The sequence below is a fragment of the Venustampulla echinocandica genome (assembly GCF_003357145.1).
Source record: "Venustampulla echinocandica strain BP 5553 chromosome Unknown scaffold_8, whole genome shotgun sequence".
Taxonomy (NCBI): domain Eukaryota; kingdom Fungi; phylum Ascomycota; class Leotiomycetes; order Helotiales; family Pleuroascaceae; genus Venustampulla; species Venustampulla echinocandica.
Window position 1 is genome coordinate 1298763 of NW_022474213.1, and position 19065 is coordinate 1317827.

The 19065-nt window shown below is 49.2% G+C and overlaps 6 protein-coding genes across 6 annotated transcripts; 5 read left to right on the forward strand and 1 right to left on the reverse strand.

The window, feature by feature from the left end:
- Window positions 1-2363: 2363 nt before the first annotated feature.
- BP5553_08784 (uncharacterized protein) lies at window positions 2364-3241 on the forward strand (the record flags this gene model as incomplete). Its single annotated transcript, XM_032017407.1, has 2 exons — window positions 2364-2503; window positions 2557-3241. The coding sequence occupies 2 exons, from the start codon at window positions 2364-2366 to the stop codon at window positions 3239-3241; spliced, it is 825 nt and encodes a 274-aa protein (XP_031866838.1).
- Window positions 3242-4627: 1386 nt separating this feature from the next.
- On the reverse strand, window positions 4628-6467 carry BP5553_08785 (HAD-like protein; the record flags this gene model as incomplete). Its single annotated transcript, XM_032017408.1, has 2 exons — window positions 4628-5230; window positions 5280-6467. 2 exons carry the CDS (start codon window positions 6465-6467, stop codon window positions 4628-4630), a joined length of 1791 nt encoding a protein of 596 aa, XP_031866839.1.
- A 564-nt stretch (window positions 6468-7031) lies between these two features.
- Window positions 7032-7946, forward strand: BP5553_08786 (Uncharacterized protein; the record flags this gene model as incomplete). Its single annotated transcript, XM_032017409.1, has 1 exon — window positions 7032-7946. The coding sequence occupies one exon, from the start codon at window positions 7032-7034 to the stop codon at window positions 7944-7946; it is 915 nt and encodes a 304-aa protein (XP_031866840.1).
- A 1807-nt stretch (window positions 7947-9753) lies between these two features.
- Window positions 9754-11435, forward strand: BP5553_08787 (Uncharacterized protein; the record flags this gene model as incomplete). Its single annotated transcript, XM_032017410.1, has 4 exons — window positions 9754-9823; window positions 9885-9983; window positions 10040-10428; window positions 10482-11435. 4 exons carry the CDS (start codon window positions 9754-9756, stop codon window positions 11433-11435), a joined length of 1512 nt encoding a protein of 503 aa, XP_031866841.1.
- A 1254-nt stretch (window positions 11436-12689) lies between these two features.
- On the forward strand, window positions 12690-16382 carry BP5553_08788 (Uncharacterized protein; the record flags this gene model as incomplete). The annotated part of the gene is made up of 8 exons (XM_032017411.1): window positions 12690-13076; window positions 13153-13586; window positions 13662-13855; window positions 13905-14351; window positions 14407-14492; window positions 14543-15128; window positions 15175-15202; window positions 15263-16382. The coding sequence occupies 8 exons, from the start codon at window positions 12690-12692 to the stop codon at window positions 16380-16382; spliced, it is 3282 nt and encodes a 1093-aa protein (XP_031866842.1).
- A 532-nt stretch (window positions 16383-16914) lies between these two features.
- Window positions 16915-18738, forward strand: BP5553_08789 (Metallo-dependent phosphatase; the record flags this gene model as incomplete). The annotated part of the gene is made up of 1 exon (XM_032017412.1): window positions 16915-18738. The coding sequence occupies one exon, from the start codon at window positions 16915-16917 to the stop codon at window positions 18736-18738; it is 1824 nt and encodes a 607-aa protein (XP_031866843.1).
- Window positions 18739-19065: the final 327 nt, after the last annotated feature.

Below are 19065 nucleotides of genomic sequence, written 5' to 3' on the forward strand. Positions count from 1 at the left end.
TGTAGCTAGGCCGTGGTCAATAATGGGACTCTGAGTACGAAGCACTCCGCTAGTCTTCGTGCTCATCAATCTCTCCCTGTTGGCTAGAGTTATACGGCCTGGTTTAACCACCAATGAGGGAGGACCGACCTCGCCGGAGTATCAGTTACGAACTGCTATCCCAGACTCCCAGACTCCCAGTACCCGGGAACTACTGTACTCTACTGTACGTACGACCTCCATAAGGTACCTTACGTACAGTACATGATACCTTGCCTCCGAACTGCCTTGGTACTGTACTCGTACCTGACTGTACCCTGGGCTGCAGCTCCGAACTGTACGAACAGGGCTGGCTTTTATCCGGCCCCTCCATGTGTCCTCCACGTGGTAACCTTGTTGCCAAGAGGACCGCAGCTTTGGTCTCCTGCTGCCCCTTTTCAGGTCCATGAGAACGAGCATCACGCGTGGGTTATTGTTGTTATTTTTGGATTTATCCGCTTGATTGGGAATCAATGCGAGTTCAACCCAACCCCGAAGATCTGCAGCGGCGCCACGGGCCACATTCAGCACACAGCTCGTATTCGGTGGCGGTAGACGCGGTCTTGGACGTGGACGTGGATGTGGATGTGGATGTGGATGTCATAGGTAAGGTTCCTTGGGGGATGCCAATAATGCAGCTGGACAACGCCCTCAAGGCTCGCGCCCCCTTCTCCACGAACTCAACAGTTGGAGCATTGCTGACTACCTCCGGGCAAGCAGAGCCCTGTGTTGGCGTCGCGGTTGCAGGTGGATGCTGCATGCAATGCTTCGTACTTGGGACACCACGCTCCATCCTATCCATCAGCTGGCCTGGGTCCCAAAAGCAGGTATGTCTGCGTGGGTAACAAATCACAATACCGCAGTGTGTTTGCATGGCGGAAACCTAAGGTATGCTGACCACCCACTACTCGAGGCTCGGGTATTCTAAGCATTGTATGATCACATAAGAAAGTTTTTGTCCGGTAGCCGTGCTACTCGACGTGCTACGTGTAGCATAAGGTAGGGTAGTACATCGTACTCTGTACGATATGCACGAGAAAAGATCTTTACCATTGATGAAGGGCACCAAGTGAAGTACTTCTGTAAGGATCTTGCGAGATTCTAGCCTCGAAATCGTCAGAAGGCCATGGCTGTTTTGCTTTTTCTTCTCCTGGCGAAAGCTACACTGGCCGCCGGACTGGGCGGCTGGTTGGAGAAGCCAGGTACGGAAATATTTTTGTTGGTGTCCTCCGCGGTCTCTCCCAGAATCCGGGTCGTGCCCGGGGGGGTTGTTTTGCTTGTGCGGTTTAATTCGATCGTTGAGCAAATGGACGATGGCGATGTTTCTCTAGCCCCCCTGGCTGCATACCAGTAATCGTCCGTATCGATCGTTCAGATCCTAGCCCTATGTGGCCATGTTTCGCAAGGGGCGCGATCCTTCACTCAGGTCCCTCAAGTTCCTCAACCCCCATACTCCGTAGCGCCATGACCTATGGTCATAATCATATTGCTCCCGAAAAGTGGCAGGCCTTGCGAGGATTGCCGTACGCTGGCCAATTGGGTGTACGCAGGGTCGGCTAGCCCTGCAATAGTTTCTCTTCCCCCAAATTTCAACCGTCAGGGAAACTCGAGGATCGCCAGTATTTCTTGCTCCTTGCAAGATGCCAGATGCAAGAGGTAGCCTTTGGGATGCGGTATAAGCACTGAAGCCAACATTGGCTGGTACATGTACGTATGGGCTCTCCGCCAGATCTTGGAGAACTGAGTGTTTCTGCCCACATCGCACGCATCCATTTCCGTCCAAGGGGTCTATCCTGACCTGTGTTGAGATAGTAAGATTTAGAACAGTATTTCTTGTCTTATGGGATATTATCGGGGATAGAAGACAAAAGTCTCTGTGGGTCAGGTGGCCAAACTCGTTGTCCACCTCTTCAAGTCTCAGTTTCAAACCCGGTACCGCGGTCGTGGATTTTAACCGGCCGGCCAAGGGGGGCCATCGATATTAGATCATGGGCCCTATTATTCCTTTTTCTCATAATAGAAGTAGGCTGCTGCATGTTCCAGGCATCTGTTCCAAGACCTTTCCCCTGCAGGATCCATGCTGTAATGGCGTGTTGCGCAGCCCTTCCTCCCCCAAAGGTTTACCTTGTTCTCAAAACATGTGGTACGCATGTCTCCCAGGACTCTGTATCCTAGTTCCCGTAGATCCACATAAGCTACGGATCTGTGAGGAGAGGCATATATGACCTTATCTGCCTTTCTTTGACTCGAATATTATCTCTCAAGTTACTATCATTTGATATCCTTCGTGTTATTCCTTCAACGCGCACAAACTTCCCAACTATCGACTCCCAGCCCTATTAGCTATGGATGTCCGGAATGTGGAGCTGTCTATCGAGGACATACTTTTTATCCACAGGCACTGGATTACCAAATTATATCTCGATGACCAGAAGTCCGAAGACGAGATCGTGGACATGCTGTATGAGCGTCGTCTTCCCGTTACGTACGGATCGACCCGTCCCTACCTTGACTTGCCTCTGGCTAATATTCAGCCAGGATATCTCAAATACAGAACTGTTTAATGGAGTGGGACTTGATCTCATTCCCATCCACACGCCGAGGATCCTCTGCAAGTGCCTCGTCCGCCCAGTCCAGCTCCGAGGGATGGGAGGCTCTCCGTTCGGCTTCACCAACATCATCCACAACATCACACCACTCCACCGCGCCAGAGAATGTCGCCCTTTATAGCAAACGCCCCCTTCCTTCCCTGCCCTCCTCCGCCTCTAGCTCCCGCTCAACATCAGCATCCCGTCCATGCCCCTCAGGATCCAAGTCCCAAAACCTTCCTGCTAGGCTAAGACGATTCGCTGATCGCTCGTCACACGACCTCCTACAGGTCACCTGCCATCATAGTGGAAGGAGAAACTACGAAGTTGAGATGACACTCGGTGTTATTCCATATGAAGGTCCAAGCCTCTTGGATCTCTATACGAGAGATATGGAGCAGAGTCATGAAAGAATTGCGGTGGGTCTAAAGAGGGTGACGGTCCCAACTGGAAGGGGCGACTCCTATTGTGACAAGGCAAGCTCCGATGAGTTCGAATGGATGAGGCAGTGGAAGCGGCATAGCGGCGGCAGGAGTAGGAGGGTCGTTGAGATCTTGCAAATGCGGGATGCTGATGATGCTGATATTGAAGATGAATATGAGGGGGAGCTCCGACGGAGATCTCGGGTATACTAGAGACGAAAGTTATTTAACGGAGCGTGGCATGGTTGTGCTTCTTCACCCACGGGTGGATGTAATGGTACTGTACTACCCACTATACGACAATTCCTAGCGAGGCACCTGGAATGGAAGGATATGCAAAGCATGGTGTAAGCGTGGGAGGCGTCGTTGCTATATTAACACTTAGGTTAATTTCTTGGAGATGGGATGGGCATCTGGCGTTTAAAAACTATATGTTAATCTTAATAGTGGACTACAGGTGGTCATTGCCGGCTTGGGCTACACGTCCTCTTTCGCTGGGACGGACTAAGTAGTAGGATAAGATGTATTATAGTTATTATATCCATTACTAAAGTTCTAACAAATAACATCCCATTTTATTTATCAAATAGTAGCTTTCGAACCACGACCTAGCTCTGATCCGATTAGATACCGACTGCTATTTTGTAATTCCCTAGTCATGATCTCATGCCTCTTACCCTTCCAACTTCCACTCCTCTAGCAACTCCGACATGTCGGGTGTTCTATTAAGGTGTCTTCGACCAACTGCATAGTTTCCACCCGTCGTCGAATTTTCCAAGAAATAACAAGTGGCCGCTACTCCGCAATTAATAATTAACACGAAATAACTCAAGACATCTTCGAAGACCGTACCATTAACAAGTGTTGGCGATTTAAGTGGGTTGATACGGGCTACCTGCCCCTAACTATATATCATGATTCGACCTCCCGAAGGATGGCCAAATACAGTCCTACTGGCTGGGTATTTTCGCGAGGGCATGTCTTGCTTCCCTTGGCAGTACTAACAGTATAGAACGGGTATGAAAGAATAAACGGGATTGTACTAGGTAATCTCAGGATGAATATCAAGCAAAAGAGGACAGATAATCAGACCCATATTAACCCAAGCCTACTTTAGGAAAACCGGTCGTTTCTTATGCACAAAGGTTGAAAAGGCGTTAGTATAATAATAAAGAGACTGCTAGTCTTGGGTAACTAAGTATATAATGTGAAGTTAGAGGAAAGAAACTGCAGAAGTTGCACGAGATAGTTGGTTGCTCCTTACATCGGACACGCTTTGCAAGGCACGCTCCATGTAATCGCTAGCTAATTCGAGCATTAACATAGGCCCATCAAGATAATAGATCTTCTAGGAAGGATATTATTCCTGGACGCCAGATATATTTCCTATTATACAACATGAGTGTACCTATTATCATCGTCAACTAAGACAGTTCGCTTTCCATCTACATGCCTGCCTGCCGACGTTACGCCACCACATATGCGTTACAGAGAGAAGAGAGGGACTGCACACGAGCCCAGCCTGTGAGACCGGCAATAATATACATAGAATATACCCATACCAGGATTTCGTCGTTGACTCCCTTGACGCACCAGGGTTTATTTCCCTTCCCCACTGCCGCCAAAGAAGCCCATGAAACCAGATTTCATAGCTTTCATGCCTTCCTCTTTAGCCTTCTCCTCATTTAGCGCTTCCTCCTTCAGCCACTTCTCTCCATTTTCGCGGATTTCCTTGTCGAGTAACTCGTAATTCCGCTGTCCTCTTTCCCTTGCAATGTCCTGGATCATCTTGCCTTGTGCAAAGGCTTCAGCTGGCGTTATTTCGTTGGGGTCCGTCATCATCATAGACTGAGACTTGATTCCCAATGCATTGGCTAAGAAGCCGGCGCCAGAGTGCTTGGGGCGCTTCTTCCGCTCTATTTCTAATTCTTGTTCGAACTTTTTCCGTGCAAGAGCCTCACGCTTGGCGAATTCAGTGGGGATGTGAGTGCCTTTGAAGGACTCAAGGACTTTTCGCACATCGCTATAGGTCATGGTGTGAATATATTCAAGGAAAGGGATCAGCGCTACAAGGTCTGTGTCACCAACTTGCCCCTTCCATGGTTCCAGGATGATGGCATTCTCGGGTTGTTTTTGGACGTGGCTCGGCTTGGTATCGATTACTATAACTTTGGATAGATCTCGGTTGAGATATGATAATTCCTGCACGTTGTATTAGCTTCTACTAGTCTCTGGCATAAAGGCATTTTACCTTCACATATTCTCCATTCTCGTAGAGGGTGGCCTCTCGGAACAAAGGCCACATGACCATGTGATACGGATCTAGCTTGCGAAGAATTGGCTCAGCAACTGCCCACGGCTGCGATGTGAAAATCACTAGCTCATAATACTGGCTAAGATAGCGCAGGAAATAGTCAACTCCAGGTCGTTTTGCCATTCTCCATCCATGTTCTCGGGTCCATTCGCTGTGGATCAACATATCCTCCAAACTCAAAACCAAGGTGTACGGCCGTTCGAACATTGGGTCCGGATCGGGCAAGAGTTTTGGGAATGCGGGTTCGTTGTAGTAATTGATTTGATCACCGAGACGGGCTTTTGCACGTTTCCACATTAGCGTGAGCGACCATCCTGAAGGGGCGTCCTTATGTCGTTCCTCTTCCTCTTCCGACTCCCAGTTCCTGCCAAGATATATAGTTGCTCCAACTGATAGCCCGGCGAACGTGGCATACATGAAATTTGCAACACGGTTTCGCTTCCTCTCGGTAGATGAGATATATGCCGAAGCTGGAAGCTCCCCACGGCCCCGTCCCCCGCCGGACGCATCTGGCTCTGGGGATTCTGTCAAATTTAATGAAGGCGGAGGCCGACCATCAGTAGTACTCCCAGCAGTTTCGTATTCGAGGGTGGAAGGAATGCCTTGGGTAAGGTCTGGAAGAGGTCTGTTTCGAGTCTGGGTTGCTCCAGGGTCGGTGGCAGATGGAGGGGAGGATTGTGGTGCTGTGTTGTCGGACGGCGACGCCGGCGTGTCAAGTTCGCTTTCCTTCCCAGATATCGCTGGATCCCTCCCTTCTGTTGAAGCAGGATTGCGACTTGCTGCACTGGTATCTGAAGGTTTTGACGTAGCATTTCGTGCCGTGGTAGCAGATTGACCAGCTTCCGGTTGCCTTTTTGACAGATCTGGTCTCCGAGACTGGTTGTTACTTTGTGAAGGCTGCGGAGCAGAAAACCCCCCGGAACCACCAGTCGGGCGCGATGATGGAGGAGCTCCAGATTTTGACTGGAAGTTTAATGGTTTATTCCCGCCATGATTATTCTTGTTGTTGCTTGCCATAGACCGACCCCATACTGTTGAAGTCGACTTCAATGACGTGTTGCGCAGTGTCGCAGCACCAGCCCTTGCACCCGGGCTCTGCAAACGAGCGATAGATCGTGACAACATAGTGAAATTACTTGCGGGCGACTTCAGTAAAGAAGTCCGCAGCGGTTCAAGGGATGGGGCAGAAGCGCAGATGGCATGGAGCAGCTATTAAGCTTCAGCTACAGCTGGATTGTAAGATCTCGCAAAGCTCCTGGAAATATTTCTTGACGCTAGTGCCGATGTGGTAAGGCGCCGGTTGAATCCCTTTTCGCCTTTTATACATCTTCTCCCCGCTCGCCTCTGCTGGCCTTTTTCCTTCTACAAAGTTGACACTCAGAGGAACGAAATTTGACTCTACGTTTCCATTCTCCCTGGACGTAAGGTTGTACAAACTGAGGAGATGAACATTATGACTTGTTCAAGAATTGGATGCTAGGCCGGTGCTTTTTGGAGCACCGGTCCATGGCAACTCAGTCCCGTTACACGTCGACATTGTCGAGACTCACCGTCCGGACTTATTCCACCCAGGGCTGTTGCTGGTTCGTTGTCAATAGCTGGAATCACAATCACAATCACAACCCATATATATCCATGTCTTGACTTTGTGCCATTCCCCTAAATCTTTGTCAGTCTCGACCTCTCATCATGCACGCGACCAACGGTTCCAGGGCCAAGAAGAGCCTTGCGCCATCGAAGAAGGCCAGGAGAACTTCAACTTCTGAAGTATTCCAGCCCAAGTTGAGCATAATGTCTTATGCTAGAATTCCCGAGACCCCGTCATCTTCCGCCTATCCTACAGAAGACGAGGACGATTCTATACAAACGAAGAACCGTCCGACTTTTCCTTTCCTCAGCCTACCCTCCGAACTTCGAAATAAAATATACCCCCTCGTGTTCGCGGCGGCGCCACCAGTTATCGATCTTGATCCTCATACCTTCGCCACCCTTCACCGGTATAAGGTCCTTGCGCTCTTCAGAGTGTCGCGGCAGGTTCATCGTGAAGCCATACATTATTTTTTCAGTACACATACCTTTCGTATATTCCCGACATTTCCCGGACACTATTTCAAAACTAAAAGGCCTCTTTTGGCCCGCCTTCCTGCGCACTACCGAGCCTCGATCACATCCCTAGAGTTGCGCCTTGGTCCTGGCTGGAATGACCCGCCACAGGGATGGGTGGTGAATGATGCTCTAGGGCTCGCAGACTGTCTAAATGTGAGGGTTCTTAAGGTGTTTGTGGAGTGCGATCCGAGTGATGCAATTTTTAAAGGATTTCGTATGACCGAGGGTGGCTATGAGCGTTTCTCAGCCGGCTTATTGGATGGGGTGCTAAAAGTGGTACCAGGAATCAAGGTGGTTGAATTTGACGCCTACAGCTCTGTGAAGAGGACCGGTGATATGATGTCCGGACTGGAGAATGTTGCGAAGAGGTTTGGCAAGATTTTAGGTTGGGTTCCTGAGCGCGGATGGGAGAAGGAGAGTGACCAGACCTGGTTGGATGCCGTCTTGATTCATGGAGCTGGAAAACGACTTAGCAAAAGCGTCGTGATTTTTGGTTGACCACGGCCACCATATCCGAGTTCGAGTTGTCGTCGGCTTTTGCTAAGCTGCTCCGAGTTGATAGGTAATATAGCATATACATCATTCATTCAGAATCAGAACAGTCCACGCGACAAGTGGTTATTTTCCCCCTAAAGTATGTGGCAAAGCTCAAATTGAATATCCGAGGACAGCTGGATAATATAGCCCTACATAACCCTTCATGTGCTATATGGCATGTAGTTTATCTGCGTGGTTAAGTTTGGATGGAGAGTACTCGTCAAGGAGGCATGCAAAACGCGTCATTGTATATTAGACTTAGTATGCCACTATTACTCTTCTGGATGACTCCGGACGTTATGGAGATTTTTCCTTCACTACACAGTGCCCGTAAATCAAAAGTAGGCTGTTGAACATCGCGATCACGTCTCGTTAGTCTATCAGCTTGTACTGATATAGACACATGGAAGCTTTTCAAGGAGGCAAAGTGTGTAGTCGAATGTAAATGTTGGCATCGTCAGACACGTCTCCTTATTTGGATAGGTTATAACCATCTCAATTCCAACTCGCATGCTACAATCTGTTCAAATGGGGCTTGGAAGGTCATACCGCCCCGGGGCAGCTTGCTGGTTCTTTTCTTTCGGCTTCACACAGGGTATATCGCTTGATTAGAAAGGGGTTGTCTGGTTTGGAGGGTGTTTGGGCCTTGTGGAATGAGACTCCATGGGGCGCTCAACTAAAAATGAGAGAGCCAACCTAGGCTGCCTGATGGTGGGCTTGAGTGAAATAGAACAGTTTTAATGTGTGAAGAGTGGTTTGCGGAACTTGGGAGCATGAGATGCTAGCCCTTGTTCCCAGCTCGACAAAGTCGCCTGCACAGACTGAGGGGAGGAGGAACATTTGCAAGGAACTGTATTGGGGGGGTTTTCAGAACTGACGTGTGTATTCAGGAGGAAGGAAAGTGATGGAAGTGTATATAGTATTCAATTCAAACACGTAAGTAAAACTAAAGAGCACACGGGTACAAATGATTTCGATTTTCTTGACTCCAACGATTTGATTCGCGAAGTATTTTGCGAACTATGGTGGTAGAAAATCTCAGTCGCGATTCGGATGTTGGTACGCAAGGAGCCACACTCCTGTGAAAGACTCTTGGAAAGAGGAGGAGTATGGACTATGAAGGTCCAAAATTGATCTTGCAACAGTCCTCTCAGAGAACACAATCCCGAAAGATCGTATTCTTTCTCAATCTCCATTCGACTTCCACACAAGACGTGAGGACATCGAAAGGCCTTCCGAGAAAGGTCTCACTTGGTATGCCAAAATGGCTGAGTGATTGATCAAGGGGGTGCTATCTTGCTCGGGCGGGGATGGTGGAATATCAAGTTGTACGGGTTTGAATATACTTCCTAGAAGCTGGAAGGCCGAAACGCAGATTGCTCAATCACTGGACGAGAAATACACCTCGGCGATCATAATCTCGATGAATTGCAACAAACAAGTTGAGGCCGATATATCGCTACGGTATGTAACACGATAGTACAATAAGTGTGCTTAGTACGGGTGGTATGGTGTGTTGTCGTATTGTTTTGCTGCGTATACTTGAGGAGAATAATTCACGGCCGGTGGTGGAAACTTTGGAAAGCAAAGCAGCAGCCGCGGAGGATAAAAATATTATTTATTTGCTGACTCATCCGCGCTAACTCAGTCTCAGGCCCTCAGGCCTATCCCAAACTTCTCGAGTCGCGACGGTATCATAACACTTCCCATTTCCCTTCTACAAATCAGACAACGGCGTTCGATTTTTCAATCTCCATCACAGAACACAATGGGTGGAAAGAAGAAGCGCGGCCATCCCGATGTTGATGAGCTGCTCGCCCGACCGTGGTGTTATTACTGTAAGTCTCTTCTCCCTCCCCTCTCGCCACACCACCGAAGTTTGCTAACCTATGTCTTAAGGTGAGCGAGATTTCGATGACCTTAAGATCCTTATCTCTCACCAGAAAGCTAAGCATTTCAAATGCGAAAGATGTGGGCGCAGGCTGAATACTGCAGGAGGTATGTTCTTGCATCATGTCCCAATTCCAGGCCAGACTGCAACTGACCATCGCCAGGGCTCTCCGTCCACATGAACCAGGTACATAAGGAAACCTTAACAAGTGTCGATAATTCTTTACCCAACAGACAAGGCCTTGAAGTTGAAATATTTGGTATGGAAGGCATCCCGGAAGATGTTGCTCAAGCACATAATCAGCGCATCATCGCAGGTTTTTACCAAGCGGAAGCAGAACGCCGAGTTGCGACTGGCAATCCCAGCCCAGGTGCGAACGCTGGCGGACAACCGAAAAAGCCAAAATTCGAATCTCCCGCCGAGTTGAAGAAGCGACTAGCAGAGCATAAAGCTCGAAAGGAGGCTGAGAGAGTGGCTGGCGCGAGCAGTGGAGGTAATACACCGTTAGATGGTGCTCAAAATAGCCCTCGTGGTCAGAGCCCAAGCTCGTTCGTAAGTTTGGCTTTCCGCTTTCTACTCTTTGCGTCACTAACATGTCTCCGTAGAATGCTTCTCCATATACGGCTCCACAAGCCACTTATGGCGGTACACAAGGTGCGGGTTATGCATCATTTTCACAAGAGCCGTATTCGCAACCAGCTGCAGCTTACCAACAGCCCTATGCTTCCCAACCGCCCTTCTCTGGCCCGCCTGCGTCCCAATTTCAACCACAATATTCCTCATCCCAGCAGTATCCCGCCCAGCCATCCTTTCCCCCCGGAGGATTTCAGCCGCCTGGGCAAAGCTATCCAGGCGGTCCGCAGCATCAGTCGTTTGGAGCTGGTTCGCCACCCGGATCGTTTAATTCTTATCAAAGCCCTCCGTCCCATACACCTCCCGCGCCTGGTGGTCTCCCCAACCGCCCGCCAAGTCTTCCTCCAGCCCCAGGTCTTCCACAAAGGCCATCATTTGGGGCGCCTGCCGTTGCCCCTTTCCAAATGCAACAAATGCACCAAGGCAACCCCGCTTCATTTCAAGGCTCTCAGGGTAGCTGGGCGGGTAACGGATGGAATGGTCAAGATCAGAAACCAGCTATGTCATCAGCCTATCCCGCCTCTCAAGGCTACGGAGATTATTCGGCTAACGCTTCTTCGGTGGATGATCTGGTTTCAGGGGCTGCCAGAGCGGCCGATGACATTGACGAGATAATCAGAATGGCTGAGGCCGGTATTAAACCTCCAAAGAAAGGTGAAGCCCTGCCGGCTCGAGTTCAGGCTCCAATACCGGAAGCTGCTCCGACTCCAGTTCCCGAAACTACTGAGAAGACAGAAACCAACGAGAAAAAGTCAAAGAAGGATAAGCCCACGAAGATGATCTATTCCGACAATGAAATTAGTCCCGAGGAGAAGATGGCCATGATGCCAAGGTACGCATTCGTGCCGGCTGCCAAGGCCCAGTCAGTTCTTGTCGACGCGGCCACTTCTCCAGGCGTTGCTGGTGTTGTCCAAGGATTGGAATAGATGAGAACTAGCTGCAAAACAATTCGCGCAGCTTATCCTACTTTTCCTTTCTGATCCCATTTGCCTTAAAACTTGTCCGACCGGCACGGCGGCCTTTTCGACATCATCTACGATTGCGAGTGTGCGAATCTATTCAGCGCACTAATCCTCGGCGGATGAACAAGTTTTTAAAATGGAGCGGGGAGGCTGAGGGTGCAGCTAAGTCATCGGACAATGTTTTATTTTATGTCACCTAGACTCTAATACTGCTTGTTATTAGCGTTTCTTTTTGGGAGTGCGCTTCACTTCCACACCGGATAAGTCGCTGTCGGGCTGGAAGATGGAGCCGCGACGCACTAGCTGGGAGCAAGACGAGGGTCCATGGTGCTACTGCAACGAGCTTAGAGTGGAGAAAGGGCACCCAAATTATGCAGTGTTTGTAAGTACCTGAAGGTTAGCGATCTCTATGTTATACTTTCTGTTTGAATCGTGATTTCGAAGCCAATATCTTTGAACTTGTATAATTGTCTTTCATGTATCAGTATCCCTCGCTAGAATTATGAAGCCGTCAATCTGGCGCCCATCGACGCATACGCATTGCACACCGACTCCTTGATGAGTATGTGTGAAAAGCCATAGTTGGTGGAACGAATGTTGCTGCCAAGGAGGCGGTTTTGTATAGCTTCAGAGTCGAAAAATGGTGAAGGGCCTGTCGAGCATTGGATCCCAATCTCCCAATCGTGTTGCCCGCCCCGCTGGCGATCATCTCCTACTTTTTAGCAGCCGTTGTCCAAGACCCACGATATATATTAGGCTGATATGCCCCCATACCCCGCAAAATATATTTCCCGGAGCCCGCGGAGTCTCGTCTAACATGATGGTTCTTGTTCCGACCCGACGCAGAACACGGCTAGGCTCGATGTCAGGTACCATAGAATGATATATAACAAATCGACGCCAAGATCGCCACATCAAATGGAATTAGGAGGTGGGTACCAGAAAGTATATACGAATGTATTATCCGCGACCCATTCACCCGGTCAATCTCGGTGTTTTCCTATCCGGGCCCGGGACCGTTTACCCCAGAGTCGGGTGTCTGTTGGAATGATGTAAGGATATACACGTTCTTATTATCCTGCCCGCTTCTAATAGTTTGGCACTATATTTTTTAGTTAGAGTATTTTGTTCTTAATTGCCCCATTTCCCTCCTGTTTTGTTTTCTCTTTCCTCTGTTCAGCCGTCGCCATTTGTTGCGGACCCGATCGATCAGTCAGAATGAGGTCGCTATATTCATTTGTCGTGGCCGTTTCGTCCATTCTCCCAGCTGTTGTAGCATTGGGTCAAAATGCTACGGTCACTACTACCAAGTCCGACCGAGGATTGTTGCAATTGGCGGGCAGCGGGGTTGATGGGCAGATTCTCATCAGTGACCAGGACTGGTGGGGTGTAATTCGAGCAGCGGAGGATGTGGCGCTGGATATTGGAAAGGTGACGGGAAAAAACCTCACGTTAGGCAATTGGTCGGCTGGCGGAAAACACCAAGGTGAAAAACGCGAGCGGAGAGGCCCATCATTGCATGGGACTGGTCATAATGAGACTGAAATCAAGGACGGCAAAACCACTGTGTACTATTCGTACAATCCAGTAACAAGCTTTGTCAATGTAAGCTAATACTTTCATGTTTTTATTTCCAACTCTTGCTTGTTTATGGATTTTTCTGATAGACAAACTCTTCAAGTATACAACGGGTCCAGCGGAGCGATTTGAAGGTCCGACATTGGTCAACAACTCGCCCCAAAAAACGGTCATCATAGTCGGCACGATCCATAAGTCACCACTGATCCGGCAACTCGCCCAAGCCGGCAAGATTGACACGACACCTATTCTCCACAAATGGGAATCCTTCATCAGCCAAGTTGTAGTGAACCCACTACCGGGAGTCGATAGAGCGCTTGTCATTGCTGGCAGCGATATGCGTGGCACGATCTTCGGTCTCTATGATATTAGCGAACAGATTGGCGTCAGCCCTTGGTGGTGGTGGGCTGACGTTGTAGTTCGGAAGCGCGAGGGCGTTTGGGCGTTGCCGGGGACGAAGGTCCAGGGCCCGCCAACCGTGAAGTATAGGGGTATCTTCCTTAATGACGAACAACCTGGGCTCACAAACTGGATTAAGTATGTTCTGTTTTAGGCCTTGTTCTACTCCTCTCATGGATATGAGAAATCGATAGAATGCTAATGTGAGGGCAGCTCAAACTATCCTCCAGGGAAATACGGCGCGGGATATAACCACTACTTTTATCCACATGTGTTTGAGTTACTGCTTAGATTGAGAGCCAATTATATCTGGCCGACGATGTGGGGAAGTATGTTCGGGGTGGATGACACCGCAAACCAGGCGATTGCAGATGCATATGGTATCGTGATGGGCACGAGCCATACTGGTCAGTAAAACCATCAGGTATCCCGCCGCTGATGCTAATACAAATTCAGAGCCCATGATGCGCGCTACCAATGAGTGGAATACCTTCGGCAAGCAATATGGAGGGAACGGACAATGGGAATTCGATACTAATAACGCCTCCCTTACTGAATTCTTCACGGTTGGCGCAGAAAGAGCCAAACCCTACGGAGCCAGCAGCCTCTTCACCATGGCGATGCGTGGCAATGGCGATAACGCTCTGCTTCTCACCGAGGAGGAAGCTATGAAAGTTCTCCAGGATGTGGTCGCAACACAGAGAGATGTGCTGGGCAAGGTGTTCAATGGGACTGAAGTTGAGGATATTCCGCAAGTGTGGTGTCTGTATAAAGAGGTACAGGGATACTACGAGCGCGGTTTGAGTGTCCCAGATGATGTCACGTTGCTGTGGGCAGATGACAACTGGGGAAATGTGAGAAGACTGCCAATTGGAAATGAGACGTCAAGAAGCGGTGGAGCTGGTCAGTCCCCCCAATTGTGATGTGATGAGGCTCAAATGCTGATGTAGTGCGGCAGGCGTTTACTATCATTTTGATTATGTGGGTGACCCAAGAGATTATAAATGGATCAACACGATTCAACTCGAAAAGACACTAGAACAGGTAACCCTCCGCGGAGCCCCTTTTCTTGTGGCGATGCTAATACTTCCTAGATGAAACTTGCGCATGCTCGACAGGCCGACCGTATCTGGATCGTGAATGTTGGAGATCTCAAGCCCCTTGAAATCCCCATCAACCATTTCTTGGACCTTGCTTATGATACCCCTAAATGGGGATATGACAGCGTTCCCACTTGGATCAAGTTATGGGCCACTCGCGAATTCGGTGGCGAGCATGCTGAAACAATCACGTCCGTCCTTGACCGCTATGGCATGTACGCTGCCCGGCGAAAGTATGAGTTGCTTGATACGGTGACTTATAGCGTCGTCAACTACGACGAAGGTGATGCAATCCTTGCTCAGTGGGACGAGTTGGCTTACGACGCCCAACATGTTTACAACAAGCTAGATGATGGTGCCAAGCCCTCGTTTTACGAGATGATTCTTCAACCTGTTCTCGGTGGCCAAGTTGTCAATCAAATTTATGTTGGCGCAGCTAAGAATAGGTTGTATGCCCTGCAGCGGAGGAATAAAGCCAACGCCGTCATCGAGGATGTGCTAGACTATTTCAAGATGGATCATCTGCTTACGAAGCGGTATCACGATCTCTTGGATGGGAAGTGGAATCATATGCTTGATCGTGAGTTGATACCTGGAGGGATGATGAGCTTGGCTAATGTCTATAGAAACCCATTTGGGATATGATCTCTCTTGGTAAGATGAGAACCTGGACACCTCCTCGATTTTGGGTACGTGATACTTACGGAATTATAGGAAAGGCGCATTATTCGAGGGATACTGGCAACAGCCTATGCGCAATTCGCTCCCGGCCCTTTCATATGTCCAGGAGCTAGAGACCTCGCTCGCTGGAAACATCGGTGTTGCAGTCGAGGCCTCCAATGCCACTGTGTCAGGAGACGACGCCTGGCACCCAAACTCTGGCGTCACACTTGTTCTCCCACCCATGAGTCCTTATGGACCAAAGACCCGTTGGATCGAGATTTACGCGCGCGGCACATCTGGGTGCTCATGGAACATAACCCCCTGGAGTGACTACGTTGTCGTATCCCCCAGTTCCGGCTACACGGGAGGAAACAACGGCAGTGATACTCGAGTTCATGTCTCGATTAACTGGAGCAAAGCACCACCTCCAACAAACACTACGACTGTGAACATCAACATAACCTCGTCCTGTGCAGACTGGGGCAACTATCCTGCGCCTATGGTTCAGGTCCCTGTTCAGAATGTGGCCGCTGCAAAAGACTTTACTGGTTTTGTCGAAAGCGACAAGCACATTTCAATAGAAGCCGAGCATACCTCTCGCAACTCGGCCATCAATGGCGTCTCATACACGACCCTGCCAGCTTATGGTCGTACCCTCTCAGGCGTGACTCTGATACCTGTCCTCGCGCCGTCTCAGCCCGCAGGCACCGGCCCTGTCCTGGAATACGACATCTTCACATTCACAAACACCTCCGCCGCCAACGTCACACTCTTCCTCTCCCCCTCCCTAAATCAAAACGGCGACGCCCGACCCCTCAAATATGGCATCGCGTTCGATGACGAGACGCCGCAGGTAAGGCAATTCGTAGCCAACGCCACCGGTGGGAACCTTCCCAAAGGCTGGAATCAAGCTGTTGCAGACGGTATTTGGGGTTTGAGCAGCGGTAACTCCACAACCACGAAACACGACCTAACGAAGACCGGAAAACATACGCTGAAGATCTGGGCAGTAGAGCCGGGCGTAGTGCTGCAGAAGGTTATTGTCGATCTGGGGGGTGTGAGACAGAGTTATTTGGGACCTCCCGAGAGTTTCAGGGCAGGGACTGATAAGACTGGCGAGTATGGTGGAACGAATTTCGCGGGGTTGGATGTTAAGGATGTTCTTTGGTGAGTGGTAATAGGAGGTTGTACAGGTACGGGTAGATATTGATAATACGAGAATTTGATTCGTGGGAGAATACAATTTAACCAAACTTTTGGAGTATGGCCAGATGCTGCTATTTGTTTCTTATGTCAACCCAGAACCCAGAACCCAGGTCTAAGGTGCGTCCGTTAAAGATTTGAAGATTTGAAGACCCAAATAATGATGCTGGTAAAGTATGCAAGAAATCGCTAGAGAAGGATGACGATTACCCTTAACTACCTCTCTAGAATAATTGTGAGCAGATATGTATATGCGCTTCATTAGAAATCCATTTTAATATCACACTTGCTACCAAGATACCTAGGCAGACAGAATGTGTTTAATAAAGTTTTCACGCCTGCGCCTAGTTTGTCACGTGTCAGCGCGATGTCCTATATTTATATTTATCCGCGACACCCCTGAGTCTGAAAGTCAAACTAGCTAGATTCGATGCCTTCCTACAACAACTCTTTGCTCTCTCCACAAATCTGTTGCGCCTACTGCAAATGCAGTCTTCTACATGTTCCCCGCTGCTGTGCTTCGTATTGCACTGCTCATCCTAGTGCCGGTGTCCTTTATCCTTTCCAGCTATCTTTATCTCTATCCCATCTTCCACCTCTGCGCGTTTCCTTCCCCTGAGCATGCAGCGACATCGTCGTTCTCAACCACCGTTCGACAACACATCCCTTTCTCACGGCATGACCCCAAGAAGATAGCGCCTTTCAGGCTACTGGCATTGGGAGACCCACAGCTAGAAGGGAATTCTCCATTACGCGATCGGCAAGCCCAAACTTTCCCAAACTTTTCGAAATTCTGGAAGGATGCTTTACTCCTCGATGGGACGAGACACAATCCTCTGCAACGGGTCCGGCACAGCTTGCACGATCTGATTGACTTCTACCTCGACGATATCCCCAGCTTTTTTGAACTCTTCCGCAAACGACTCGACCATATTGGTAACGACTACTACCTGGGGCACATTTACCGAACGTTAAATTGGTGGGCGGACCCTACCCATGTTACGGTCCTCGGAGACTTGGTTGGAAGTCAATGGATAGATGATGAAGAGTTTGAGAATCGGGGATGGCGATACTGGAATCGAGTCGTTCGGGGTGGCGTGCGCGTCCCTGATGAGCTTACCACGCAACCCTCGGAGGCCTCTAACAGCGCCAAAATATTAGGTGACGATGCTGCAGCTTGGAAAAAGCGGATCATAAATGTGGCTGGGAATCATGATATTGGATATGCAGGAGATCTCTCGCCAGCTCGAATGGAGCGATTCGTTCGAGTATTTGGAAAGGCAAATTACGAGCTTCGATTTCAGATGCCGGTTGATCACGCTTCTGCAACCCAGGAAAACGTGGAAAATGTGGAAAATGACGAACGAAAACGCCCAGTTCCAGAATTGCGTATTATTGTGCTCAACGACATGAATCTCGATACGCCTGCATCTTCAAAGGAACTGCAAGACGAGACATACCATTTTCTTAACGAAGTTATTACCGCTTCCCAAGATGTTAGTCGACCGGCCCACTTCACCTTGGTGCTGACCCATATTCCACTTTATAAGAAGGAGGGTATTTGTGTCGATGGTCCCTTTTTCTCTTTCTTTAACGGCCATTTCGACAATGGCATTCAAGAACAAAACCACTTGTCTCGAGATGCTTCAAAAGGGTTCTTGGAAGGAATATTTGGTATGAGCGCAGCCACGGACGCTCCCGGCCAGGGTTTTGGGCGCCATGGGCTCGTTATTAATGGGCATGATCACGAGGGATGCGATATTTATCATTATATCAACCAAACCGCTCCACCAGAACAAGAATGGCTAGCGATGCGATGGAAGGACGCGCATTCCTCTCGACTGGACGAAGAGCCCGGTGTCCCTGGATTGAGGGAGATTACCGTGCGCAGCATGATGGGCGGTTTCGCTGGGAATGCTGGCTTACTTAGTTTGTGGTTTGACGAGGAGACTTGGGATTGGAATTTCGAGTTCGCGAATTGTGGACTGGGGACGCAACACATTTGGTGGTTGGTGCATATTTTGGACCTAATCACGTTGGCTATCGGCATTGTGTATTCTGTCATGGTGGGTATTCGGAGTATGATACCTGTGGAAGATCCAGTGTTTATGATGGAACGCATGGGCAACGGCAAAGTCACGATGTTGAAGATAGAGACCGCCACAGAGGGCAAGGGTGGTAATGGCAATGAAATAACGGTGGCAGGGCTCATGCCAACCAGTGGTAAATTGGATGTACCTGGTGCAGGGAAGAAGAGTTTGCGAAAGAAGAAGAGTGGAAGGATTTTGAACGGGACTTTAAACGGGAGTAGTCCGCCTCGATAAATCCCCTTCCGGTGGGTAATCTAGTTGTATATAAAACCCATGAGCATAATGCCGAGATATGATGTGCCTCTCAGTCCCAAATCGGAACCCAGCACGCCTACAGCCACCTGTTTCATTTCTATATACAGCGTTACATATCTTACGCTACCTAATAAGTACAAAGCTTGGTCTGTGGAGCTGCCGATCCAGGCCCTATCACAGTATTGTATTATTAGGTAGTGGCTGCTCCGTGGTATGCACGCCGCAAACACGAAACTATGATAGGGCTATTCTTGTTCGTCTAAAACCACAATCTCACTTACTACGAAGTACTGCGGCTCCTCCTCG